Genomic DNA, 27,477 nt, shown 5'->3' with positions numbered 1-27,477 from the left:
AACAAATGTGTCATTGTTGGTTATGGTGGTGATGAGTTCGGTTACCTGTTTTGGGACTACGAAAATCGGAAGATCATCAGAAGCAGAGATATCATTTTCAATGAGAATGTGATGTACAAAGACATGTCAACCATAAAATCAAGTAGCTCCAATACCGAAGCTGAAACAAATGAATTTGCTGAGTTCGAGGAGATTTCTGGAAATGATGTTCAGATCAATCCTGAAGCAGTTGAAGAACCAAGCACACCAGAACTGAGACGCTCCTCCAGAATTTCTAAACCAACCCAGTGTTATTCGCCTTCTTTGCACTACTTGTTGCTGACTGACAATGGTAAACCAGAGTGCTACGAATGAAGCAATGCAGGTGGAGGATTTAGTCAAGTGTGAGTCTTCCATGAAAGATGAGATGGACTCGCTTATGTCAAATCAGACGTGGTAATTAGTTGAATTATCACCAGGAAAGAAAGCGCTCCACAACAAGTGGTTTACATGATCAAAGAAGAGCATGATGGGAGCAAACGCTACAAAGCAAGATTGGTTGTCAAAGTTTTTTAGAAAAAAAAATGTATTGACTACAATGAAATTTTCTCTCCAGTTGTAAAACTGTCTACAATCAGACTGGTGTTGAAAATTGTAGCTGCAGAGAATTTACATCTTGAGCAGTTAGATGTAAAGACAACTTTCCTTCATGGTGATTTGGAGGAAGAAATCTATATGAGGCAGCCAGAAGGCTTCATAGAGGCAGGTAAGAAAAACCTAGTATGCAGGTTGAAGAAGAGTTTGTATGGTTTAAAACAAGCTCATAGACAGTGGTACAAAAAGTTTAATAGTTTCATGAGTAACAGTGGTTTTACCAGATGTCAAGCAGATCATTGTTGCTACATCAAAAAAGTTCGACAACAGCTTTATTATTTTATTGTTGTATATTGATGACATGCTCGTTGTAGGCTTAGACATGCAAGAGATTATAAACTTGAAGCAAAAATTGTCGAAGCAGTTTGCAATGAAAGATCTGGGTGCTGCAAAACATATTCTTGGGATGAGGATTAAGAGTGACACAAAGTCGAGGATTTTGATGTTATCACATGCTGAGTACATCAACAAAGTACTCTCCAGGTTTAACATGCAAGATGTTAAACCAGTAAGTACACCTTTAGGTGTTCATTTTAGACTCTACAAAGAACAATCACCAAAGACGGAGGAAGAACGTGCACACATGGTGAAGGTGTCGTATGCCTCAACAATTGGAAGTCTGATGTATGCCATGGTTTGTACCATACCAGATATTGCTCATGCAGTGGGAGCTGTTATCAGGTACATGAATAATTCGGGCAATGTACACTGGAAAGCAGTCAAATGGATCATCAGATATCTGCGGGGTACTACAAAACAAAGCACTTTGTTTCAAAGGTGGAGATACGATACTGACAGGCTATGTAGATACTAACTTAGCCGTAAATGTTGACATCAGAAGGAGCACTACAGGGTATGTCTATACTCTAGGAGGAACTGCAGTGAGTTGGGTTTCTTAACTACAGAAGATAGTTGTTCTCACCATAACTGAAACAGAATATGTCGTTGTTACGGAAGCCAGCAAAGAGATGGTTTGGCTCCAAAGTTGTTCTCACCGTAACTAAACGCACACCAATCGATGTGGATAATAGCAGCCCTCAAATACCTTTATTTCCCAAATCTTTACAGCCAATCAAGCAAAACTATCTAATACTTATGGGAAACAGAATAACCATAAGCCCGTAAAATCAACTGTCGAACTTGACTGGAATAGCAACACTCAGCAAATAGATGATCATGCGTTTCTAAAACATCTCCACATAACAAGCATAGAGGATTAACTTGACAGCCCCATCTTATCATCCTACTCCTAGTTGGTAATCTATCTTCAACTACTAACCAAGCAATAAAAGAATGACGGGGAATAACCACCCCCTAATGATTCTGTACCCAGGCACTTTGCCCTATTTGTGCCTATATAACTCCCAGGCCTATCTTGCCTCCCTCCTGCAAATTACCAACAAGGGCCAGATCATCTTTAAGCCGAATCAATTTCTTCCAAACCCAACTATGACTAGCCTTAACTTGGAATTGCCATATAATACAACTCTTTTAACAAATATTTATCCACCCAAGACATCCAAAGAAAACTGGACTGGAATAAAATCAACCATAAACACTTCATTACACAAGCCTTATTCTAGATGAAGATATCCTTAACCCCAAGTTCCCCTTCACATTTAGGATGACAAATTATCTCCCAACTAACTCTAGCCCCATGAGTAGAAATATCATTGTATTTCCAAAGAAAAGTAGCACAAACCTTATAACTTGTTTTAAGACATTCTTAGGCAAAAAAAAATCCTACACCAAAAGTTTTGAACACTAAAAATCACTGTCTAAATGAGTTGTAACCTACCAGCAAAAGAAAGACATTTCTCAGACCAACTCCTAATTCTTCTCACTATTTTTCCCACTAAACCCTCACAGTCTACATAAGAAAGGTTCTTAGTAACAAGGGGAACACCCACATAGCTCACCGGCAATGAACCAATACTAAATTCGGATACCTCAATAAGACTTCGAATATCAGAAATCTCTATACCATAACAGAACAATTCACTCTTAGTTGCATTCATCTGTAGCTCTGACATCCTACGAAACACTTCCAACACATTTTGGTCTGCCATAGCAGAAGAAAGATTCTATTTTGTAAAAATCAAAAGGTTATCATCAAAACAAACTTCAGTTAACTCAATCTTTCTATATTTAGGGTGGAAATCAATACCTCCATGCCAACCCCCGTTTAAGCACACATAGAACTTAGACCTAGTTATACAAGCACAAACCCACCCCCTAAATTGTTTTAGAAATCCCATCATCCTTAGAATCTGAGAGATAAAACCCCAGTTAATATAGTCAAAAACTTTCCTTAAATCAGTCTTCAATGCTAGGAGACAAACATTTCCTTCCATAACCATTCACAATTTCATGAGCTAACATAACATCTTCCACTAATCTCTACCAGTTAAAAAATCAATTTGATTAGGCAGAGTTAAAGAAGGCAATCACCGCTTTAACCTATTAGCCAGAATTTTTGTAATGAATTGAAAGCATTATGAAGAGAGATAATAAAAAAAGTATTGTACCACTTTCAAGAAGTCCTCCCCTACAATCCTCCAAGAAACTTAAAATTTTTTTGCAGAATAATCATCTAAACTCGAAGCCTTCTTTCCGTTCATAGCAAACACAACATCTCTAATTTCCTTTAGAGTAATAGGATCAACCAACGAATTCTGCATATCAGCGGTCAACTCCACTCCCAAAATCTCCCTCAGTAAACCATCAGGGACCAATTCCACCAACTCATCAGTAGAACATAAGGAATTTGAGAAAAACTGGACTAAATTAGTTGCAATAGCTTCCAAAGTATCCACCTTATTACCCTGGTTGTCTTTAAGTACATGAATAGAATTAGTTTCTGCCTAATACTAACTTGTCGCGAGAAAAAAATAGACTTTTGATCACCCTCCTGAACATATTGGATCTGAGACTTCTGCTTAAAAAAGATTTCTTCTGTTCTATCAACGCCCCTAACTCCTCTGTAACTTTCTTTTCCTTCCCAATAACTTCCACAGTAGGATTAGCCATCAATAACTTTTGAACATTAGCAAGCTCAAGTTGCTTTTCAAAAACTCTCTTGGAAATATCAATGAAACATTTTTTACTAAGCCTTTGAAGAGGCTCTTTCAACCTCTTAAGTTTGGTAAACAGAATATGTAAGGGATTACCCGAAATAGGCACCTTCCATGACTCCTCATCAATAATAAAGAATTCTGGATGGTCCACCAAAACACCAAAGAATTTGAAAGGTTTAAGAGGCTTAAACATAGCAACTTCCAAAACAAGATGACAAGGGAATTGATCCGAACAGTCTGGTGATAAAAACTCCACAGTTGCCTTAGGAAAGTAACAAAACCAAGCTTGATTCACCAACAATCTATCAAGCTTTCTAGATAAAGAAGCCTCCTCTCTTCCGTTACACCAAATAAACAAAGAACCATTAAAAAGATGATCAACCACATCAATGCTCTCCTGACAATCCAAAAATTATTGCATTGCTCCAGTAATCCCTTGACTTCCATCGAAATCAGAACTCTTATTTGGACGATTAAAAATATTAAAGTCACCAGCAACAACCAATGACAATTACCAATCTTATCTTTAATAGAGACTAAACCCCTTCTCAAGCCCTTTTTCCCTCCCTGTCACTACTTCCATAAACAAAGGAGAAGAAAAAATAAACATCAATTTTCTTCAACAAACAATGTAAAACCTACTCCTACTGGTCAAAGACATCAATATGCCAACCCCCTATATACAACACCCAAATCCTTTCATTCGAAGCATCAATATAATTATGTAAGAAATCTCAACCCTAAAAATTACTCTAGACAATACTGCCAGTATTTCCTTCTTGAACTCTAGTTTCCAAAACTCAGAGAATGTCAATATCCAACTTTTTAACAAGACGAATAACTCTTTTCTATTTTGAGGGATCATTAAACCCCCTAACATTCCAAACAAACACCGTCATTTTAAAGAAGGGGACACCCTACCCTTGGACCACTGCTTTTTCTTATTTACCTTTAGCCTTAGCTTTTGGCTTCAACTACTCCATTAACTCAGCAACTCCCCCTGCAACAATTCTTTTTCGAGGAGATTCATCCACCACCACAGAATTTTCATCATCAATAGATAACAAATCAAACATATTTGGACTTTCCACCACATAACCTCTTAAAACAACACCATCAACACTTACTCCCATTCCAAGAACCACACCAGAAACAACCGACGAACTAGCTATATCACAAGCTGAAACAACAACATGTTGACCTGTCCCAAGCTCAACAACCAATTGACCCACAAAGAAGTTGCACCATCAAAAGCACTAATAGCATGCCCTACCTCATCAACCAATTGACCCACAACATTAACCTTAAAAACAAAACCAACATAGGCAAGTCACTAACCATCTCCACGGGAACAACAAATTTTGCTTAGCACTTCTCCTCCAAATGACCAAAAATAACACAGTGACCACATCTTGAGGGAAACCAAACCAATTTCACACCAACATCAACAACATTCCCCTCAACCAACGCCACCATTATAGAAATTGGAGGAGAAAAACTAGCACTAACCTCAACATAATTTTTGCATACTCAACCTGTTGCTTCATCGTTGTCGGTTTATCAATATATAACGGCTTCCCAACATTGTATTTTTTAAAAATCTAATCATAATATAAACAATTTATAGCGTACTTTACTCTATATTTTTATAATTTATTCTGTCAATTGTCATTTCACTAGTCAAAACCTGTAGTAGTGTTTGATAGATATGTCTGAAACGTGAAGAATAACGATGATATTCACCGATTGACGAAGAGGTCCAATGAATTTCGATTTCTTTTTATCATCATCCCAATTCATTAGCCAGTACAAATGCAATCCTGCTTACACTATTCAAATGAACTAATCAACAAACATAAACAAAATGATACTCACTAGCAACATCCAGTCTTTTCTAAAACTTGAATTGCTTATTCTAATATATGAACAAATGTAAGCCTTGTTAGTGCCTTCAAAGTTCAAAGGCAGCAGCTAAATATCAACTTTGAACCCATCTTTGCTAGCAAAATCTTCCCTGCAGCGGAACGATATCGTCGGCCGGACCGGAACATCATTGACGGTACGCTTGTAAAGACCGAACCATTTGGACTGCATGTAGCCGCTTCGCCGCCACGGCGGCAAGTGCATGTCTTCGGCTTTCATGGATTCCCTCATTGCTTTGCACAGTAGTTTCATGACCTGCTTCAGCTCTTTGGGTTTACCGACGAAGATCGGTGGGATAAGTTCGAGTAATGAGGCGTAACTGGTTGTTGGTCGAGCTATTTTGAATTGAGCCACGAGATTTACTTCCACAATGTACTGAGATTCATTGGTATACACATCTACGTATTCGTAGGCTCCCGAGAGTACATTTCGTCCAATTAGTCCCACCGGGACTTGCACAGACCAACATCAAAGCCCTTGTCGCGCAGATGAGACATCAACCGACGCTTGAAATCATCAAATAACCCTCACCCTACGGGCATCTCACATGCATGTTCTGTCTCTTTCTTAACCATTTGCTTCACATCGTCCTCTTCTTCGTAGTGCAGCAAACCCAGCAACATACTTTTCGTCTCGGAATCCGACCAATAACCATCGGAGACGTCTCGCTCTCGATGAAACGTCGCCGTTTCATCGGTTTCGTCCTCAAAATCACCACCACTCTCAAAGAACAAATCATGAGATCCGACAGGTCGGACTCGGTCGAGTCATCGCGCAGTCATTCAAGATATTCTCAGAGAAAATCATGGAGATTAGTAAGGTAATTATTTGTTACAGACTGTACAACGGCTAAACACAATGTGATAAAGCATTGACGTGCAAGTACTGTTGAATTAATGAATCTGTAATCTTCTTTTTCTTTAAACGGAAACTGATATATTTCCACGTAGTTTTTGTAATTATATATCTCAATAAAAGAATAGACTATAGCGGGATAGGCCAGGCGTTTGAGATAAGCGTCCTTGCAAGTTCCACAAGGTTTACACGTGTTAGATTACACCAGTGCCTTGTCAAACTATGGTGCCACGTGGTATACATGATTCTACATTTCTACTCTTCTTTGTAACTTCCACGTGGAAATTATTCTCATAATTTATTTATTGATAATTCATCCTTCATTATTTTTAGTTCACTAGTCACTACCGCTAGTATTCGACCGACACGTCAGGCTGCGACGTACGCCGATATTGATCGAGTGGTACCTCGACAATGATAAAGAGGTCCAATGATTTCGATTTCTTTGATCAAAAACATTATCCACATCCTAGTTAGATAAGGGTTAGAGGATTAGGACAATAACGTTACAAGTAAAGACATAAAGGCGTAAATTTAATAAATTATATTAAAAATTTAAAAATATAAAATATAAAATATTTAAATGTGATGTGTTTTAATTTGAGTATATATCTTTCCTTACACTTATGTGGAGAGGTATAAAATAGGATGATAAACTGGTATAATTTCGTAGATTTCGTACCGTAACCGTTTCAATTGGGATAGAGATGGGTATAACTTTAGTGGGTAATGGGCGGGTGTGAATTTAGAAAGTGATACCCGTCGTGGATAGTGGACGAGTGATAGGTTTGAGACTTTATTCACCCCGCATCCGCCCGCCCACTAAATACCCGTTAAATTTTGGATCATTATGAATTTATGTATAATTTTAGAGACTAATTTATAAATCTTATTGTATAAGATATAACTTATAATTTAACCAAATATTAGGTATAATTTTAGAAACTAATATTATGTTTTTTAATAGACGTGTTTGTTTTATGTTTGTTTCTTATGTATAACTTAAGGTTGCTATCAGGCGGGTCTAGTTGGGGTATGTCTCCAGTTAGGTAATTGGTGTGGGGATGGATTTGAGAATGTACCCGTGTGGGTGGGTGTGAATTTGAAAAATTTTATCCATCATGGATGGTGGACAGATGATTGATTTAAAAATATTAGGTGTATATAAGAATAGAGGAGAATGTATCCACACCCGACCTGCCCGTTTACTATCACTAGCATGAAATAAGAGCATAGGGAGCAAATTAAGGAGAGAAATAATATAGGCCCAAGCTTTTCCAAACAGGCAAAGCGAAGCGAAAAGAGAGACTTGTTTTGTTACGTATTAGTAATATTTTGAAAAAATTATTAGATGGACTTCAATCTTATTTATAGTCCTAATTAATAAAATTTATATATCTTATTTTGAAAAGTGATTTTTATTCTTTCATACATATAAAAATATAAATAAGGAGTGAATATTTATTTGATAATTATTTTGAGATAGACGAATCAATTGTGACCATGAATTACGTAATGAGTCGTATTTTGAGATATTAAAAAACAAATAGAGGTAAAAGTTCTTTCAAAGTCCCTATACTGTGGGAAGAATTTCATTTTTATCCTGTACTTTGGAAATGAGAAAAATGTTAATTCTACATTACGAATAAAATATACACGCAATATCTTTAACTATGTCCGTACAAGTGGGAGGGAGAAAGAAACAGATCCGAAATAGAGATATTTCTTCTTCAACTTCTTCAAGAAACACGGCACTTTTCAATACAAAAAGCATAACCGATATAGGAAATTAAACATACATGGATCGGGTGTCGCACGATTTTCATGCCACACAACTGCATTTGCACCGCGACATGCATTTCTTGCAGTCAGAAAGTGTTAGCTTGCCATCTTTACAGCCACAGTGGTTGATACAGTCGGACCTGGCGGCGCCACCCCACAAGCACCGCGTCATGCAACGGATAACCGGCACACACGACGGACAACCGTAGCTCATCTGCTGAACGACGCAGTCCTTGCATCCAGTGCCGTCGCCTTTCGACGGGCATGCCACGGCGGGAGAACTGATCGACCATACTACCATTAGAAGAAGCATCATGGGCAGAGCAAAAGTAGGCTGCTTTCTCCCCTGCATTATCTCTTCCAATAACTATGGCTATTTTCTAGGGTGTTCATTTCTTCTTCAAGATTTGTCGACTTATGGACTTAATTAAGCAAGCAAAAATAATCAAATAACGCGCAATGTTGTCCACACTGTGAGGTGAGCTGGCTCTGAGTTTAACTAACAGCCGTTCGATGAAAATCTGGAGGACTGCTTAATCTGAATGCGCTAGTGTGAATGTGAGACTTATAATTTCCAGTATTATGGGTGGGTTGGTTCTACACAACTTATATTTTCATTCAATTATCTCATCAATTGTGCAAATATCCCATTTATTCAGTTATATTTCACTTTACACATGTTCGATATCAGATAATCATAAAAGTTTTAAATAAATTCATATTGAATTAGATCAAAATCCATTTCATAAGTTAAAATGTTTTTAATATTATTCTTTATTTATAATACTCGAATTCAAAATATTAAGAATTCTGGCGCTACGTTCAAGTTCAAAAACATAAGTCCTACAAAGTACGCATGAATTGAGTACTTTTACTGATCGGGAGATGTCTATAAATGCATAAATTTGATCGTGCTTAGTTTCAAATACAACTTAGATATCGCATTCCACATTACTATTGACGGATTGAAATATGATATCGAAATGGTTCTCCACTAATCGTACAACAAGTATTGTTCGTTTGTCTCATTATAAACATAGATGGTTGTATTCGAAATGTCTTGTTGCATTAATTTCATCCTGCTCGATTATACTTATATATATACTAATATTATGTGGAGAGGTATGAAATAATATACTTGTATATATACTAATATTATATATATATATATATATACTCATAAGTATAATATATACTTACATACATTATATATAAATGCACACCTATATAAGTACATACATCATATATGCTTAATTACATATATACTCATATAAGTACATAAGTATATTGTATATTATATATATATATATATATATATATATAAACTATATAGTTTTATACATAGTATATAAATATAAATATATAATTTTATATATAGTTTATATGTATTTTTACATAATATATAAATATAAACTATATAAAAAATTATATAGTTTATATACTATATTGTTTATATATAATTTATAACATATATAGTTTATATACCATAGTATATAAATATAAACTATATAGTTTATACATATTATATAATTATATAATATGTATATATATATATATATATATTAATATATTATAATTTTTTCAATTTTTTCTTCAACTTTTAAAATGAATGTAATTTAGTCTATTTTATAATTTTTTCACATTTTATAATTATTTTGATTTGATCCCTTTTGTTGTTTAATTTATTTAAATTTTTATTTGTAATTTCATATTTGTTCAATTTAATCCTTAAAATTATATTTGCATCTGAAATTGACCCATACTTATCACTTATTTTTATTTTTGTAACTGACCCATAACTTTTTAAATGGGTACAATTTAGTCCATTTTGATATTAATTTCAACTTCACGTTTTAAAATTATTTCAATTTGGTCCCTCATCAATGTGTGTTGTCTAGTTTATTTAAATATTTTTAATTTCATGTTTGTTCAATTTAGTCCTTAAAAATATATTTTATCCAAATTGATCCATAATTATTTATATTTTTTGTAATTTACTCCAAATCATATACAATTACAAATTGCAATTCAACGTTAATGAAAGACGAAAAATAATTAATCAAAAAATAAAAAATGACCCGACCTGAAGTCAGTCCATATTCAGTAAGATCTTATCTGAATTTTATCTATCAATGATGTGACACAATCTGAACGAGATCCGACTGAAGTCCATCCGAACCTGAATTAACATGTTATTTAACTGCTTCAGACCTGAACCATTTTGACCTGAACTGACATCAATCCGAACTGAAATTAACACGACTTGAATTCGAACTGAATATGATATCAAATCAGCCTAAAAATGACCCGAATTGATCTGACCTAGACCCGACTTGATTCGAGTCGGACCATTAGATTGACCTGACATGACAAGTATCCGATTTTATCTGACCTGATAGGATCTGACAGAAACCTGAACGATTAACTGCTTTTACATCCCTAGTTTTGAGTTTAATCAGATTTTATATTGATGCTTTGGTAGGGTGAACGTGGTTCAAATTCGGTACGATTCTTGAATTTTTGGAGGTTAGGTGGAGGAGGAGGAGGAGGAAGAAGAAGACATGTGAGTTTGACTTTCGTTAAAGGGTTAACGGGAATTAACGATGGAGAGACTTAAACGGGATGGACTAATAACGTTAGAGACTTAAATCGAACAAATCGATAATGTTAGGACCATTTACCTTTAATTTTTAAATTAATGCTAAACTCGATCATACAAAAAATAAAGGAAACTATTAGCATAGTTTAGCCTATTATAATTTACCCTTAAAGAGGGGTGAGCATTCAATCGAGTCGAGTAAAAAATTTTTGAGTTATTTGAGTTGATAAGTCATATTTTACAACTCGAACTTAACTTAAATTATTTTTGAGTCGAGTTTTAGAAATTCGAGTCGAGTTATTTGAGTTTCTGTACTTATTTATTATAATTATTTATAGTATTATGATAATGATTTGTTCCAATTTTTTTGACTTTATCTAACCATAATATATATATATATATATATTATTCTATCATAATATAATGTTGTTTAATATATCAAATACAATCTAAAATTATGAAATATATTCATAACATTATATTTTAAAGAAAGTATTTTGAGGGAAAAATATTGATGAGGGCATAAATGAGTCAAGTAATTGATGAGAAGAAAGAATTTGCAAACAATTATAGTTAAAAGACCAAATTGAGTAAAATACAAAGTTTAGGGACTAAATAAAAAGATAGTATATTTGTAGTTAAAAAATAACAATTAAAGTTAGATAAGTATTCTATTGTGGTATATGTGCATGTGGTTCAAATTTGGTAAAAACAACTTAAAATAAATCACAAATTGAAGGAATAAGTAGATTATGAAAAATTGAAGGACTAAATTGAAAAATAAAAAATTTGTTATCAAAAAGAGAAATTAAAAGTACACATGTATTATACTATGATTTAAGAGCATGTAATTCAAATTTGATAAAAAGGGGACTTAAAATAAATGATGAATTAAAGGAATAAAGAGATTATGATAAATTGAAGGACTAAATTGAAAAAAAAATTTATTATCAAAAAGAGGAATTGAAAGTACATATGTATTCTACTATGGTTTAGAAGCATGTGGTTCAAATTTGGTAAAAAATGAACTTAAAATGAAGGAAAAATTGAAGAAATAATGAAATCAGATACTAAATCATAACATTATCAAAGTACTTGGTCAAATTTTTTATTTTTCGAGTAATTCAAAAATTCAAAATTTCAACTCAATTCCAAAATAGAATTTATAATTCGAATTAACTTGAATAAATCAACTCGAATAACTTAAAATTAAAAAAAAAAAAATCAATTTTTAGAGTTTATATTAACTCAACTCGATTTTACTCACCTCTACCCCTTAATAATAAGACACACAAGCAATACGACACAGGAAACAAAGCTAAAGTTTTGGATCAAAGATCAGAGTAGGATTCAACGATGGCGGAAGATCTAGTTCTCGATACGGCGATCAGAGATTGGGTGTTGATACCTCTTTCAGTGGTAATGGTTCTCATCGGCATCCTTCGTTACTTCGTCTCCAAGCTCATGCGCTCTTTTCAAACCCCCGATCCGAAGATCGTCAAAGAAGGGCACGTCTCTCACAACAACACTGTTTTTCATATTTTTAAAAAAAAAATTAATTTCGGTAACCTTACTAATAGGTCTCATGTTCACTTATTCTCGAGTTTCTATTTTGCAGACAAGTAATCGTTAGGGCTCGGAATTTGCGAGCTGCTGCAAATTTTATCACTCCTAAGTCTTTTCGCTCTCGTAGGGTTTATTTCAGCAATGAGGTTTGCTTTTCTTCTTCTTTTAGAAAATCTATGATAAAAATTTATTCTTGTAATTGTTTATGTTTGAAATCGGTGTTTATTTATTCCTTTTTAAAACTTTGTTGAACTGTTAGCTGATTATGTGATTAAGTATCAGATATTGTAATCAGGTTTCGGTCAGTTTAGTTTCTTTTTTAGAAACAAATTGCAATTAATGAAGAAGCTGTGAATTTCAGCTAATTTTAAGTTTAATTGAGTGTTAAATCTAAAAGTCTGGTTAAATTGATGAAAAGAGTCTATTTTATATATTGTCTTAGAAAAGGAGAAAATTGAAGTATCACATGTTGTAATCAGGCTTCAGTTTAGTTTCTGTTTAGGAAGAAATTTCAATTAATCAGGAATGTGTGAATTGGAGCTAATATTAAGCTTAATGGAGTGTTAAAAGTCTAGTTAAATTGATGAAAATAGTGCATTTATGTTTGTATTTGTCCCCAAAGGGAGAAAACTAAAGTATCACATGTTGTGATCAGGCTTCTGTCAATTTAGTTTCTGTTTACGAAGAAAATTGCAATTTATCAAGAAGTTGTGAATTGGAGCTAATATTAAACTTAATGAGTTGTTAAAAGTTGGGTTAAATTGATAAAAACGACCCATTTATGTATGTATTTGTCTCAGAAAAGAAGGAAACTAATGGAATTTATTCTGGACTTTGTAGGAAAATGGATTACTGTTTGTCCCCAAGGGCCAGGCTCAAAATCTGCAAGCTCAAATGTTCTCTGACCCTAACATGGCTATGGACATGATGAAGAAAAACCTATCTATGATTATACCTCAGGTATTTTTATGATGCTTAGACCTTTACTGTTCATATGCTTTGGTTTGATTGCTCTTGTTTTAGAATTGACTGTTTTGTGTACACTGTTATTGCCAGACTCTCACTTTTGCCTGGGTCAACTTTTTCTTCTCTGGATTTGTTGCAGGTTTGATTCTTTACTACTGTTTCACTTCCAATATTTCTGAGTATTTTCCATTTAGTTCTACACCCAAGATTGAATTTACATTTCTATTTACGAAATTGATTCATGCATCTGTAGAATTTGCTAAAGTTAACTGTTTCCTATTAGATTGGATTTGTTTTATTTTCACTCTTTATGACACGGTGATGGGCACAATCTTTTGTTGTATTGGAATCAAAATTCTAACTTAACTGATCCCGTTATGTACTATTAGTAAATGGTAATGTGATTTGTCTTTTACTTTTCTGTATTCCTATATTGCAGCCAAAATACCTTTCCCATTAACTCAGAGGTTCAGATCAATGTTGCAGAATGGAATTGACCTTAGCACAGTTGATGTGAGCTATGTCAGTAGCCGCTCATGGTATTTTTTTTCCTTCTCTGGGCTCTTTTTATAGAGGCTTTCTTCGCTTGATACTACTATTTATTCACAAACTCTGTCACTTCCAGGTATTTCCTCAATTTATTTGGTTTGAGGGGTTTATTTAGTCTGATTCTGGGAGAGGAAAATGGTTGGTATCTGATCATGAACTTCCTGTCACGTAGTTTTATTATTTATTCAGTTCGTCTGGTTATTGGATTAGTTATCTATCTGTAGGGTTTCATTTGTAAATTGTGATTTCTTTTGGCAGCAACGGATGATACACAGCGAATGATGCAGATGAGTGGGTTTGGCTTTGATCCATCAAAGGTATTAAGTCAATTTGATCTCCTATAAGGTCAAATCAATTACAAAATGATGAAAATTGCATGGAACTTTTAGTTCGATGAGAGATCAACTCATCGAAGGTATTATCGTTTTAGTTGGTTTATGTATCGTTTAAATTTGTAAAGCATCCGAGAAAAGTTTCCAGTGAAACAAACTTTGCTTTGTTTCTCAGCTACAAGCAAATATTCATCTGAGTTGACTATTTCCAATTCTTGACCTAGCATGCCTCCCTAATCATTTGATTTTCTTCATTCATGGCAGAGCTTGAGTGCTGAGAAAGATGGTCTTGACATAGTCCAACATGAATGGGCACTCCCTAAATTCGAGCACCGAGCTGAAGCAGTGTTGAAAAAACTTGTCAGCTGAACATTAAGAGCGTGATAAACAACTGTCCAAAGGGGGTGGCTCGATCGAAGTGTTCATCTTACGAGCTCACTGAACTGTAAAAGATGAAACACCTTTAGAAACAAGGGTGGGCTTTGGTTTATATTCCAGTTCAACGAGAAGCAAGAAGAGATTTTCCAGCTTCCTAATTTTTTGCTCTCAGTAATTTTATGTTGAATCTTTGGTCGGCCGGCTGGCTAGCCCGACCAGTTCACATTTCCTTAATACATCATAAGTTGGTTTTAAAGTTGAATAATTCTTATTTACATTTTGATTATTATCTTGAGTCCTTGACCATGTAAATATCAAATGATCCTCAGGTCCGTTTGGTTTGCGAAAGAAATCATTATCAGGAATAGTCTTTTCGAAATTATATTTCATATTTGATTCACGAAATTTTTTTTATTAAAGAATAATCTTTTTTTCAATAATAGCATTTTTATTTTGATAAAATTATGGGAATGTCTAGGGATGGGCATGGAACCTGAACTCGATGGGTTCCGACCTGATCGAGTCGATTTTTTTTTTTAAATCGAGTTCAGGTCGGGTTGGATTTTTTTAAAGTTTTGTTTGGGCCGGGTAAAGTTTAGGTTTATGGTGAAAATACTCAATCCAAAAAAATTGTAACTTTACCTTATATATTTAAAGGTAATTGTAATAATATCATTTTATATATTATTTTATTTTAATTAAATCCATATTTTTATTGAATAAAAATAATTGTTTTAATAAAATATATTATTTTGGATTGAGATGGGTCGGATTCAAATTTTATCTCAAAAAATATGATCAAATTTGAGTAGAGGATTTAAATTTTTTGAGTCGGGTCGGATGGATCGAAAATTCGACCCATTCCTAAGAATGTCATTACCTTCTATTTTTTGGGCAAAAATACTTCTAAATTAGTGGACTTTTTTTATGATGATCATTTTCAAATTTTATTAATTGTGTTTTATTTAAAACTATAAACATAATAATAATATACAAAAGTTTGATTTAGTAAAATATAATAAATTTGAATAATTAAATTTATTTTTTAATTTTAATATTCAATATATTAATTATAATTTTATGAGGTAAAAAATAATATTATGATAAAAATATAATTTATTAAAATAATATTTAGTTTTGAGTTACTAAAAATGAATGGTATATATTGAAAAATAATATTTTTTTACTCAAGATCATAATATTATTTTTTAAATTATATTTTATATAAAAATTAATACTTATAAAAATTATTTAAAAATATAATTGTAATATATTAATTATATATTAAATATTTTTTTTTTCAAAAACTAGATTGTGTAACGATTAAACTATTTCTATGAATTTTCATTTAGATATTTATAATTTAATATTAAAGTTTAACGGGTTGGAATAAAACATATATCACAATGATAATTTGGTAAAATATGCATTTAAGTAATCGTATATTCCTCCAATCAAACATTGTAATCTTACATTCCTACTAAACAAATCAAACAAGATAATACAATATTCCCAAAGTAATATTACATTCCAATAATTTTGTTTTTAAAATTAATCTTTCATTTCATGAATCAAAAGTCCCAGAAATACATCACGTATCGCAAATAGAAAGAATTATTAAATTTAAGGAATAGTGTAGACTAGAAAACAAGTTAAGAGACCAAGTTTGATAAATTGTCAAACTTAATCGCCTCATATAAGATCGTACAAATAAAATCTAATTTATTTCTAACGCATATGTGCTCGTTTTCCACGTACCTTACATCAAATCCAGACTTAATTAGTGATGATTCACTAATAAATGCCAAAATCCAATTCCAATTATAAAATCCCAACACCCAAATAACAGACTTCAACGGAAACAACAACGCCAAGCAGCACTTGCGACATTTCCTTATCCTCTTGTTGTCTCTCTTTTCCCTTTCTCTTATTCGGGCCGATGTCGAAAAATATCCGGCGGTCGGATGGACACCTATAAAGAATGTCAACGATCAGCACGTGATCCAGATCGCGAAATTCGCTGTTAGCGAAAATAACATGCGGTCGAAAATAAATTTGGAGTTGGTGGCAGTGGTGAGAGGCGCCACACAGGTGGTTTCCGGGAAGAATTATCGGTTGTTGTTGAAGGCCACGGACGGAACCGCTACCAATCTATACCGTGCTATTGTTTACGAGAAGGCATGGGAAGGTTACAAGAAGCTTGCCTTCTTTGAACCTGCCCAAGGTTAATCTGATTAATAATATTGAAAATAAGATGTTGGCGTTACAGCGATAGAGAGTAATAAAATCTTAAGCATGATAAGATTAATCTTTATTTAAATCATTGAATGAATAAATGAAAGTATTCATGATTAATATAAAAAAAGTTAAAAATAAAATAAAAATAATATAATAATTATTTTGTATCTTTTAAAAATTTAAGAAATAAAACAATTATTTAAAGGGTAAACTACACAGTTGGCCACTAATATTTGAGTAAGTTTTCATTTTCCCCACTGAAGTTTCAAAAATAAAAAATCTATCACTAACGTTATAGATTAGTTACAAAATGACCACTCAACGTTAATTGTTGTTAACAGGCATGATGAAAAACACAGTTAGCGTGTTAACTGCCTACATGGATAGGGTTGACTGGGTTAACCACCACATTGGGAAGCCATATATTCTCCTTTAAAAAAAATCTCAATCCCTAAACTTAAATTAATATTTTTCATTCATATATATTCTTTAAAAATTGTCTATAAATTGTAAGAGAAATCCCGTGAAGATAGAAGACTTTATAGATGTTTCGCTTTGCAATTGTGGATTCCCAGTTAAGGTGGCCACTGCTTGGACTAATGAAAACCGTGGGAGGAAGTTCTTTGATTGTCGAAACTATGAGAAGATGATGACAAAAAAGTCTCTTTTTTCTTTGGATGGATCCTCCCATAGTATCTTGGGCAAGTTTTGTGTCAATATTCAACAAATTTTCAGATAAAAGCACTCTCAACAAATTTTCTAATAACATATCAAACATACAAACAATCATAAGATCAACATATCACAAATTTACAATTGCATATCACAAATGCTTATCATAAATTAATAATTGCATATCACATGCGCCTTAAACAAATACCATAAACAAAAACCCTAAAACCTCAACATACATTCTACTAAACATTTTATTAACAGAGAATATCATTTTGTTAACAGAGCATGCATGCATTAATATACAAAAGGTTCATATTTCAGAAAATCAACAACATACACTACATCAAAACAGGCTTTTGCGACGTTTTTTTTTACCTTTAACGGCGTTTATAAGCGCCGCTAAAAACACATGCGTTGTTAAGACAAACGCCGCGAAAACCGCTGTTGAAAATAGCACCGCTAAAGTTCGCGACGTTTTTTAACAAAAAACACCGCAATAGGTATTGATATTTAGCGGCGTTTGTGTGACAAACGCCGCAATAGGTGTTGATATTTAGTGGCGTTTGTCAGAAAAACGCCACAATAGGTGTTGATATTTAGCAGCATTTTTAAGACAAACGCCGCAATAGGTGATGTTTAACGGGGATTTTCTCTAAAACGCCATAGATTATTACCTTCAAGTAGGAGATCGACCATGGAAGGGTATGGAGCAATAGAAGTTCCTTTCGGGTCATCATCGAGTTTTGACGGCGAGATCGGACCGATAGCCTCCCAACGATAATTTGATCCATCGTCAGAATAAAGACGCAACGTAGACATTCCTACGATAATTTCTCTTCCTCAAGGCAACACCTGCTCCTTTATTTTCCAATACGTTAGCTTTCTGGGTTTTCCCCATTTTCAGAATACCCACAAAAACAAAAATGAAAAATATCATTAATTTAAGAGGGATCAAACCGTGCAATTGTGTTATAGTTCATCGATCAGAGGGCAGATTTGGTCGTCGGGACATTCAAAAGACGACGTCACTTGGAATCGTACTCAGCCTGTTGTTGTACCAGAGAAGAATGTTTGAGGGAAGAAGAGTTGAAATGATTTTAGGGTTCAGGTAAGAGAAAAGAAGGACCATATATTTAACATTTTGCGACATTTTTAAAAAAACGCCACTATATCACATACTTTTGCTACGTTTATAAAAAAACACCACTATTGATTAATACTATTGTGGCATTTATCTAAAAATGACGCTAAAGTATTAATTATTGCGGCGTTTGAGGTATAAACGCCGCTAAATTACCGTTATATTGTGGCGTTTGGCCTAAAACGCCGTAAAAATTCTTCTCTATTACGGCGTTTCTTATTAAAACGCCACTATATGTCCACTATATTGCAACGTTTGTACATAAAACGCCACTAAAAACAACCATATTGCGGCGTTTATCAAAAAACGTCGCACCATTAATACTCAATAGCGGCGTTTTTATACAAACGCTGTTAAATGACTACTCTTTTGCGGCGTTTGTTGATAAAACACCACTATAAATACTCTATACTGACGTTTCTGCCATAAACGCCGCTAAATTACCACTCTATTGCGGCATTTTTTGAAAAAATGATGCTATATTATCATTTGGCGGCGTTTGGATTATAAACGCCGCTATATTTCAAAATATTGTGACGTTTACTCTCCAAACGCTGCTAAAAACGCCGTTACAGAACCCTTTTGATATAGTGATATCAAAATCACTAAAACCTCAACTGTCATATGAATTTTCCATAACAAAACTGCAGATAAACCTAATATTCTTTTTTGTTAAAACTTAGGTTTTATTTATTTTTTCTATCAAACCCAAAAGAAGCTTACCGTAAAGCATATCATTGTCCCCTTTGCCGTATCTCCATGTAAGTACCATCTCCCCTTAAAACTTGGTTTTTTTCTCGATACTTTGCTCGTTAAATCAAAGTATTCATTGTTTCTTTGTTTTTAATCACTCGGACCCTCGGTTTTTCTCCCTTTTTCCCAAACGATTCTATTTTTTTTTGACTAGTTTCCTCTCAGACTCTCTCTAGACTAATTTTCTTAGACGAGTGGAAGAAGAAAGCGTTTATGCATTGGAACTTTTCGTTTCCCCCTTTTTTATGACTAGTTTCGTCAGTATAATCTTAAAAGTAGTGTTCATAACTTTTTGTTTCCCCCTTATTTATTAATCAGTTAAATATTCATTACATATTAGTTCAATTGCTGGTCAAAGTGATTTTATTTATTTTTCAATGTGGCGGGCAACCCATCCATGTAATCAATTAACACGTCAACTGTGTTTTTAACAACGCTTGGTAACGGCTGTTAACGTTGAGTGTTTGTAACTAATTGATAACGTTATTGATTGATTTATTACTTTTGTAATTTCAGTGTGAGAAACGAAACCCTATTAAATATTAGTGACAAAATATGTAGTTTACCCTTATTTAAATTTTGACCTACATTATCCATATTTTTTTAGTAAAATAACTTACGACGATAAGTCTTGTTGATTTTGATAGAAAACCCATCGTCCAATTCAAGGAACAAAGTGCCGGAGTCAAATCAGAAATAGGTCCCACAATTCAACTATACTTTTTCCGTGTCCATGTATAATAGGCTTTAGCGGAAACGTGATGTCGTCTTATACTACGACAGTCCGCACGAAACTATATCTCATCCGAACCTACCAAGTCTGCAGGCAAAGCCAAGCAGCACATAAACTAAAGGGTAAAATTAAAAGAATGGCCAATAGTATTTGAATATGTTTCTGTACGCCACTAAAGTTTTAAAATAACAAATTAGTCACTAATATTATTGATTTATATCAAAATGCTCACTAATATTATCAATTTATAACAAAATAGTCACTCCACTATCATCTTTATTGCATTATTGCTATGACGACATTAATAAAAAGGTTAATATTTAGTTTCACCCCTAAATTATCGCTAAAACATCAAATAGGTTCTTGAACAATGATTTTATATCTAATTTACTCTTAAAACTTTCTATTTTTTAAAATAAATATTAAATAAATATTTATTATTATATTTAACCTTAATTTTTATTATTTATAATAATATTATTTTAAATAATACAAATATATTTAGTATTTATTTTTTTATAAACTTGTCATTTTTAGGTATTTTAATTCTTAATTTTTATAATTTTAATATTTTTATTTTTAAAAATTTATTCAAGTATAATTATAAATTTTTGAAAATTATAAAATTTTAGGGAATACTAGATATAAAATCATTGTTTAAGGACATATTTTATGTTTTAGTAGTAGTTTAAGGGTGAAATTAAGTATTAACTTTCTTTTAATGTTACCACTTCATCAATTTAACGGAGATAATGGTGGAGTAATCGTTTTGTTACAAATCGATAAGACGATAACGTTAATAATCATTTTGTTATAAATTGATAACGTTAATGACCAAATTATTACTTTTGAAACTAAAATAAAAAAATAAAACTTAATTAAACTTTAGTGACCATTTGTATAGTTTACACTAAAATAAAAAAGCACACTAACCACCAACGACGGGTGACTCATATTGAAAGGAAATCCCAAAGCTTAGTTAAACTATTGGATGATATAGTAAAAAGTATCCAAAATTAAAGAGATAATAGAAGTTGCGAGAGATTTTTTTTGAAAAAAAAAATTAGACTTTGTTTGCCGAATCGAGCGGTGCGGCGAGTGGAAGCTCCGGTAACCTGCGGTGCTACTGGAAACCTCACTAAGTCATTGAGCTGAGATGAAAGGACTCTTCAAATCCAAGCCGCGAACTCCCGTTGATATCGTGCGGCAAACGCGCGATCTGCTCATCTATGCCGGCCGCTTCGCCGACAGTCGTGATGGTAAGCGGGAAGAGAAGGTGAGTTTTCTGATACTCCTTCACGAATAACACATTAATTATTCTTGAATTCAATTGGCGTGAGCATTTGATGATAAGCGAGAACTTTTTTTTTTCCAGAATTTGAGCAGCTATTTTTTATTTACTGAAAGGAACATGAAAATTCAGTATCCAATATTTAAAATTGGTGGTAATTTTGATGCAGATGGCGGACTTATTTAAACATATAAGGGAGTTAAAGTGTATTCTTTATGGAAATAGTGAATCCGAGCCAGTCTCAGAAGCTTGTCAACAACTGACTCAAGAGTTCTTCAGAGAGAACACGCTACGACTGTTGATCACTTGTCTTCCTAAATTGAACTTAGAGGTAATACTTACTATGATTTGGTTTTGATAACCAAATTTACCATAGCGTGAGTTATTATTGCAGCACTGTTGTGAGCTTATTTTAATTGTTGCTTCTTTGAACTTTGATAATTCGAGAGGAATATCCTTTTTGCAGGCGAGGAAAGATGCAACTCAAGTTGTTGCAAATTTGCAAAGGCAACAAGTGAATTCACGGTTGATTGCTTCTGATTACTTGGAATCGAACATCGATCTCATGGATGTTTTAATAGCAGGGTAAGTGGCAATCTGAAAAGATTTACAGATGTTAAGATCTTCTGTTACAATTTTTTTTATTTTCTTGGTGTTAAAGAGTTCAATGTGATTTTAATAGCTCCTTGTATCTTTGTCTCTTTGTTGTTGAGTTTCATCAACATAATGCTAGAGCTAAGATTATGAGTTAATGATGGTTTTCACTTTCCAGTATTCTGTTTTATTCTCTGATTAAGCAAAAGCAAATTTGGAGGTATTTCTGTTCAGGGATTCTACTTATTAACCAAATCACATGTGTTCCAAACATTTGCCTGGTTTATAATGAAGCTAGAATTCTATATCATATATGATATCTAATAACGCTGCCTTTTGGTTATGCTGTCAAATTGAGCTTTATTTTGTGTCTATTATTTTATTACTATCTTCTAAGTCTTAAGTGTTGTATTTTCAGTTATGAGAACACAGACATGGCTTTGCATTATGGTGCAATGTTGAGAGAATGCATAAGGCATCAGACTGTTGCAAGGTTTGCATAGTCATCAACCTAGTTAATTCATACCTTAATGACTTGGCTTCTTAACCTTTTAGTGAATATAATGATGCCCTAAGTCATTTCTACTTCCTCTATCTAATCCGCCAATGTTTTCAAAATGTTAGTACTCGAGGCAATCTTGTCCATTACTTACATTTAAAAGCTTTTCCTTTTTAGTTACATTTTTTATTTGGGAGCCTCATCTCCTACATTTTTTAGTAAAAAAATTCAAAATAATTGAAGATTTTCTGATATACTAATACCTGATTGTGGCACGTTTTGCCATTTCTTTTGCAGATATGTTTTGGAGTCACAGCACGTGAAGAAATTTTTTGACTATATACAACTTCCAAATTTCGATATTTCTGCTGATGCTGCTGCAACTTTTAAGGTTGATAACTGCAGATCTAATTATATGTTAAAATAATCTTTCTTTCTTCTCTCAGTTTCTGTCTGTATTTTCTTGTTGCACTTCTGAATCTGCATTTGCACTTGAATCCTGTTTCAGAACAACCTGTTTTGAAGTTGGGATCTGATTCCTTTTCAATCTTATATTGTTGAAACGGAGGTCTTTTCATTTTCAGTACATCAAGAAAAGTTGTTTTGTTTGAAGTTGAGTCATCATGGCATGAAGTTCCCCGTCTTCCTCCTTTCTTCATAATTTTAAAAATAGTGTGTAAAATTCTGATGTCATGTCATGTAACATCATGTTTTCTTGCAGGAGCTCTTGACAAGGCATAAGTCCACTGTGGCTGAGTTTCTTTCTAGGAACTATGACTGGGTAAGTGTTGTTCCTCCAGTACCGTTGTCCTTTAAATTGTGATTTTGTTATTTTATACTTGAACAATCATGTCAGCTCATAATTATTGGTAGAGCTTGTAAATTGTTTCCATTAGAAGCACATTATTATCTTCCATGTTTGACTAGATGTTTCCAATCACAAGGTTTTAATTTGTAATGATGCTAAAGATAGCTACGATAGAATTCTCTGAATTTCATCTCCATGCCTCTTTTACGTTGAAAGTTTTTATTCGTTGGATCTCAATGAACTCAGCCGTGTTTGTTGTTTCAGTTCTTTGCAGAATATAACTCAAAGTTGCTGGAATCTAGCAACTATATTACTAGAAGACAAGCAATCAAGGTACGACCCTTTCAAAAATTAAAAAGAAAACGAGTATTACTTCAATTTTCCCCCAATCAAAACAAAAGCTTGGTGCATCTAAACATGCTTGACTTCACATTAGTATTGCCAAAGGGTTCATTTGCTTATCAATAGTTTGCTAAGAGAGGAATGACCAAAAGTGCTGGTTTAGATTTGATAACTCAATCAAATTGAAGTTCCGATTTTAAATGTTGAAATCATAGTAGTATGATGGCTGTTTTATTTCTAAAATTTACTGAATAATATATGGCAGTAGCAATTGCAGTTATAATTTTCTTTGCTAAGGAGACCTGCCATATTTTATATTTCCTCTTCTTAATGCCACAGTTGTTGGGAGATATTTTGTTGGACCGGTCAAATTCTGCAGTCATGACCAGATACGTGAGCTCAAGGGATAATTTAAGGATTCTCATGAATCTTCTAAGGGTATGAAACTTCTCGGTCTTGCTTTTGTTTTTCTTTATCCCTCATTACTATGGAACGATCAAACTTTCTAAGAGTCTGATGTGTTGGATGTTATTCTATTATACCATCCTACATGAAATAGCTCTCAGAATGACACGCTATCAACTATTGTAAAAAATTTGCGGCAGATATTAACAAATATATGATTGTGCAAGTAGCTGCAACTTCTGAGATATTCCTATTCAAGTAAAAAGATCAACTACAATGTTTAAGTACTAAACGGTGAATTCCGTATACACAGGAATCGAGCAAGAGCATCCAAATAGAAGCTTTTCATGTTTTCAAGGTACGGTGCTAAATTTCTTCTACTCCGGGGCACACTTGATACATTAAAAAATTAGCTGACCCTTTTGCCCATATATAATGGGGTAAGGGGGAGGTAGGATAATAGGCTGCCCCCAACACCAGGTTAAGAGTAGCTTCCGTAGGAGACCTCCAAATTATGAAATGCCCTCCGTAGGACTCGATCCCACACCCCAAGGTTAATAGCCTTGTACTCTACCAACTGAGCTGGATGGTCATTTCACACTTGATACATTAAGTTGCTTACAATACCCTTTTGTGTATGTCTCGACAGTTGTTTGCTGCAAACCAGAACAAGCCTCCAGACATTGTTAGCATACTGGTTGCAAATAAAAGCAAGCTTCTACGTTTGTTTGCGGATTTCAAGACCGATAAAGGTGCGAATAAGAAACACATGTAACATTACTTTTGGTTGAGAAAAAATTTAGGCTCAGCACTTCTTATTTATAGTTTGGAGCGTTGATGGATTATCATGTCGTGCAGAGGATGAACAGTTTGAGGCAGACAAGGCTCAAGTTGTGAAAGAAATTGCTTCCCTTGAGCTTAGAGACCGGCCAGAGTGAGCTCTTGTATGCTCAGAATTGAATAACATTCTCCTAGTAATAGACTTGTAGTGCTTTCGGAAGGGCATGTAATATGTAAAAAAGAAGGCTTTTCATTTCTGTTTCCTCGTTCATAGAATCTTATTATCTATAATATGCAGTGTGTGGGGATGATTGCCGACATAAACGTCGGCGGAAAAAAAAAACCCGGATAGGTAGGGTGGATATAACATAATATTATGTATTGTAATAAGATGAATTCGATCAATCGAGATACTTAGATCGATTCAGCTCTACATTCGTGATTCTTAATGCTTGTTTCTGGTTGTTAATTGTTATGCGCTCACCGTTCCAAATTTGGCCGTACTTCCAGGAATTGCACACGGATTGTTTATAGATAGTCGTCTCTAATTGCTAGTTATGACATTCGAAATTTCGAATTAAGTCATAAATATTGTTTAAAGCTCAAACTTTAAAGCAATATTGCAAAATAGGAAACACATTTGATGTATTGATAATGATACATCCAACAATAATACTGATAAAAGCAGAATCGAATATATTAGTCGATTGAATTAGTTATCGGTTATTTTATTGATTTAATTAACGTTATCGAATCAGTAAACTATGGATGTTACTACAAATCGAACAGATCGACCTTGATGTATCATAATGAAGTATGCATGACATTATCTGATGCGAATTATTATTTGTTTTGAAGGTAAAATAAAAAAAATAACATATCGATAAAAAATGATTATTTGATCGGATTTAGAAGGGAAGTTGGGAAGGAAGTTTCAGTTGATGCCCCGTTTCGTTTCATGTAACTTTCAAATCAGATAGATAAGTGGGTGGTAGGCACATTGGCGCATTCGATGAATCTCCTTTGATCTTGAAACAACTACAGTTTCATCACAGGATAAGTAATAGGTCAAATTCTGTTGTTAGTCCCTGTTATATATAAAGTTGTAATTTAGCACTTATATTCTAATTTGTTTAATTTATGTATTTTAGTTAAAATATTGAAACTTAAAATAATCAAATTAAAAACAATAGTAAATCTAGTACTATTGTTTTTTTTTTTTAAATTGAAAAGTGGAAGCTACAAAACTATTGCAACAAAGGAGCAGCAACGGAGTCTTGTTCCAACAGGGAGATCACTTCGGCTGGAGGGAGGGATAGGCAAATCAGCTCCAGGGAATGAGGCGTAGCAGTTCTGGCAAGGTAGTCTGCTGGTTTATTGCATTCTCGAGGGGTCCAAACAACGTTTGTAGCCCTAGCGCTACATCTAATAGCATCAATGAGTCGAACTAGAGATAGGGGGTTACGACTCGCATTCGGATTATTCACCATGTCAACAGCTTTAGCACAACCAGATTGAATCTGAACCATTTCAAAACCTTCCTTTTGGTCACACTGAAGACCAATGAGAATCGCCCAAGGTTCGACTTGAATTGTAGAAACTATCCCAATAGATTTCTGAAAGCCGGAGATCCAAGTACCTCTGTGATCCCAAAAATGGCCACCAACTGAGCTTATACCTGTCGTTGAAGAGATGGCAACATCGACATTCAAGCAAAGCCATCCTGGGTTCGGTCTCATCCATTTGGCGGGTTGTTGAAGTGCAACAGGAGATATCGGAGGTACATGACTACCATGATAATACATGGCCCAAGTAATCCATTTTCTTAAGATGCCGACAGTGGAGACTTTCGAGATGTTTAAGACGTAATCATTCCTCGCATTTAAGAGCTGCTAGATTATTGACGAGAAAAGAGTTGGCCAAGGAAGCTTCTAGCTTGTAACAATAACGTTTGATAGGAGACAATCCCGAAACCATTAATTCATGCAAAGACATGTTAAAGAAAGAATGTAGGAGATTAGGCCGGAGCAGACGGTGCCATATAACCCATGCCTCTACAATCATGCAGGATGTGAATCGAAGATTCTTCAACTGAAGAACAAAACACGCAAAAGAGGGAAGACACTATAGATCGGCGGCACCTCTCCAAGTTGGTCATTAGTAAAAGTCCGAGAGAGTTTACCATAATCCCATTCCCCACGATTATTAGTGAAATCCATAATAGAGAAATCCAGGAAAAGGAATTCAGCATTCACCTCACGCTCGCTCAACAAGCCGAGCGAAGGTACCTAAATATCTTTGATAGGTCGAATAGAGATGCCATTATGTACAGACCAAGATATCCCCGCTTGGAGATCCTTCCATAACTTTGCTAAAGCTCGCTAGAGGGGGGTACAGTTGGTTCTCGAAATTGAATCCGGACATCGGTTAACCATCATGTATTTTTCGTGCAAGAGACGAGTCCAAAGAGAATTAGCGTTGGTAATCAAAGCAAAACCAATTTTGAGAATAAAAGCTACGTTAAACTCATTGACCTTCCTTAAACCAAGACCCCGTGA

The 27,477-nt window shown here is 33.9% G+C and overlaps 3 protein-coding genes and 1 long non-coding RNA gene across 4 annotated transcripts; 3 read left to right on the top strand and 1 right to left on the bottom strand.

Annotated features, from left to right (window-relative positions):
• Window positions 1-5,681: 5,681 nt before the first annotated feature.
• Window positions 5,682-6,256, bottom strand: LOC120174867. Its single transcript, XM_039181595.1, has 2 exons — window positions 6,181-6,256; window positions 5,682-6,085 (listed from the first exon to the last, which is right to left on the bottom strand). The coding sequence occupies exons 1-2, from the start codon at window positions 6,254-6,256 to the stop codon at window positions 5,682-5,684; spliced, it is 480 nt and encodes a 159-aa protein (XP_039037526.1).
• Window positions 6,257-6,482: 226 nt separating this feature from the next.
• On the top strand, window positions 6,483-25,292 carry LOC120174895. The gene is made up of 3 exons (XR_005521204.1): window positions 6,483-6,493; window positions 7,794-7,799; window positions 25,094-25,292. It is a non-coding gene; the product is annotated as an uncharacterized LOC120174895 (long non-coding RNA).
• On the top strand, window positions 12,226-14,966 carry LOC120174894 (ER membrane protein complex subunit 3-like). The gene is made up of 8 exons (XM_039181617.1): window positions 12,226-12,377; window positions 12,488-12,581; window positions 13,276-13,395; window positions 13,492-13,540; window positions 13,841-13,940; window positions 14,027-14,088; window positions 14,209-14,267; window positions 14,547-14,966. Exons 1-8 carry the CDS (start codon window positions 12,226-12,228, stop codon window positions 14,649-14,651), a joined length of 741 nt encoding a protein of 246 aa, XP_039037548.1. The 3' UTR covers window positions 14,652-14,966.
• Window positions 21,248-25,208, top strand: LOC120174893 (putative MO25-like protein At5g47540). The gene is made up of 11 exons (XM_039181616.1): window positions 21,248-21,476; window positions 21,661-21,822; window positions 21,958-22,076; window positions 22,504-22,578; window positions 22,882-22,975; window positions 23,306-23,365; window positions 23,657-23,725; window positions 24,074-24,172; window positions 24,453-24,497; window positions 24,789-24,891; window positions 24,998-25,208. Exons 1-11 carry the CDS (start codon window positions 21,357-21,359, stop codon window positions 25,075-25,077), a joined length of 1,026 nt encoding a protein of 341 aa, XP_039037547.1. The 5' UTR covers window positions 21,248-21,356; the 3' UTR covers window positions 25,078-25,208.
• Window positions 25,293-27,477: the final 2,185 nt, after the last annotated feature.

Source organism: Hibiscus syriacus, unplaced genomic scaffold (assembly GCF_006381635.1).
Source record: "Hibiscus syriacus cultivar Baekdansim isolate YM2019G1 unplaced genomic scaffold, ASM638163v2 tig00112127_pilon, whole genome shotgun sequence".
NCBI classification, from domain to species: Eukaryota; Viridiplantae; Streptophyta; class Magnoliopsida; order Malvales; family Malvaceae; genus Hibiscus; species Hibiscus syriacus.
Note: the sequence above shows the minus strand (reverse complement) of the source record. Positions and strands in the feature narration are given on the sequence as shown.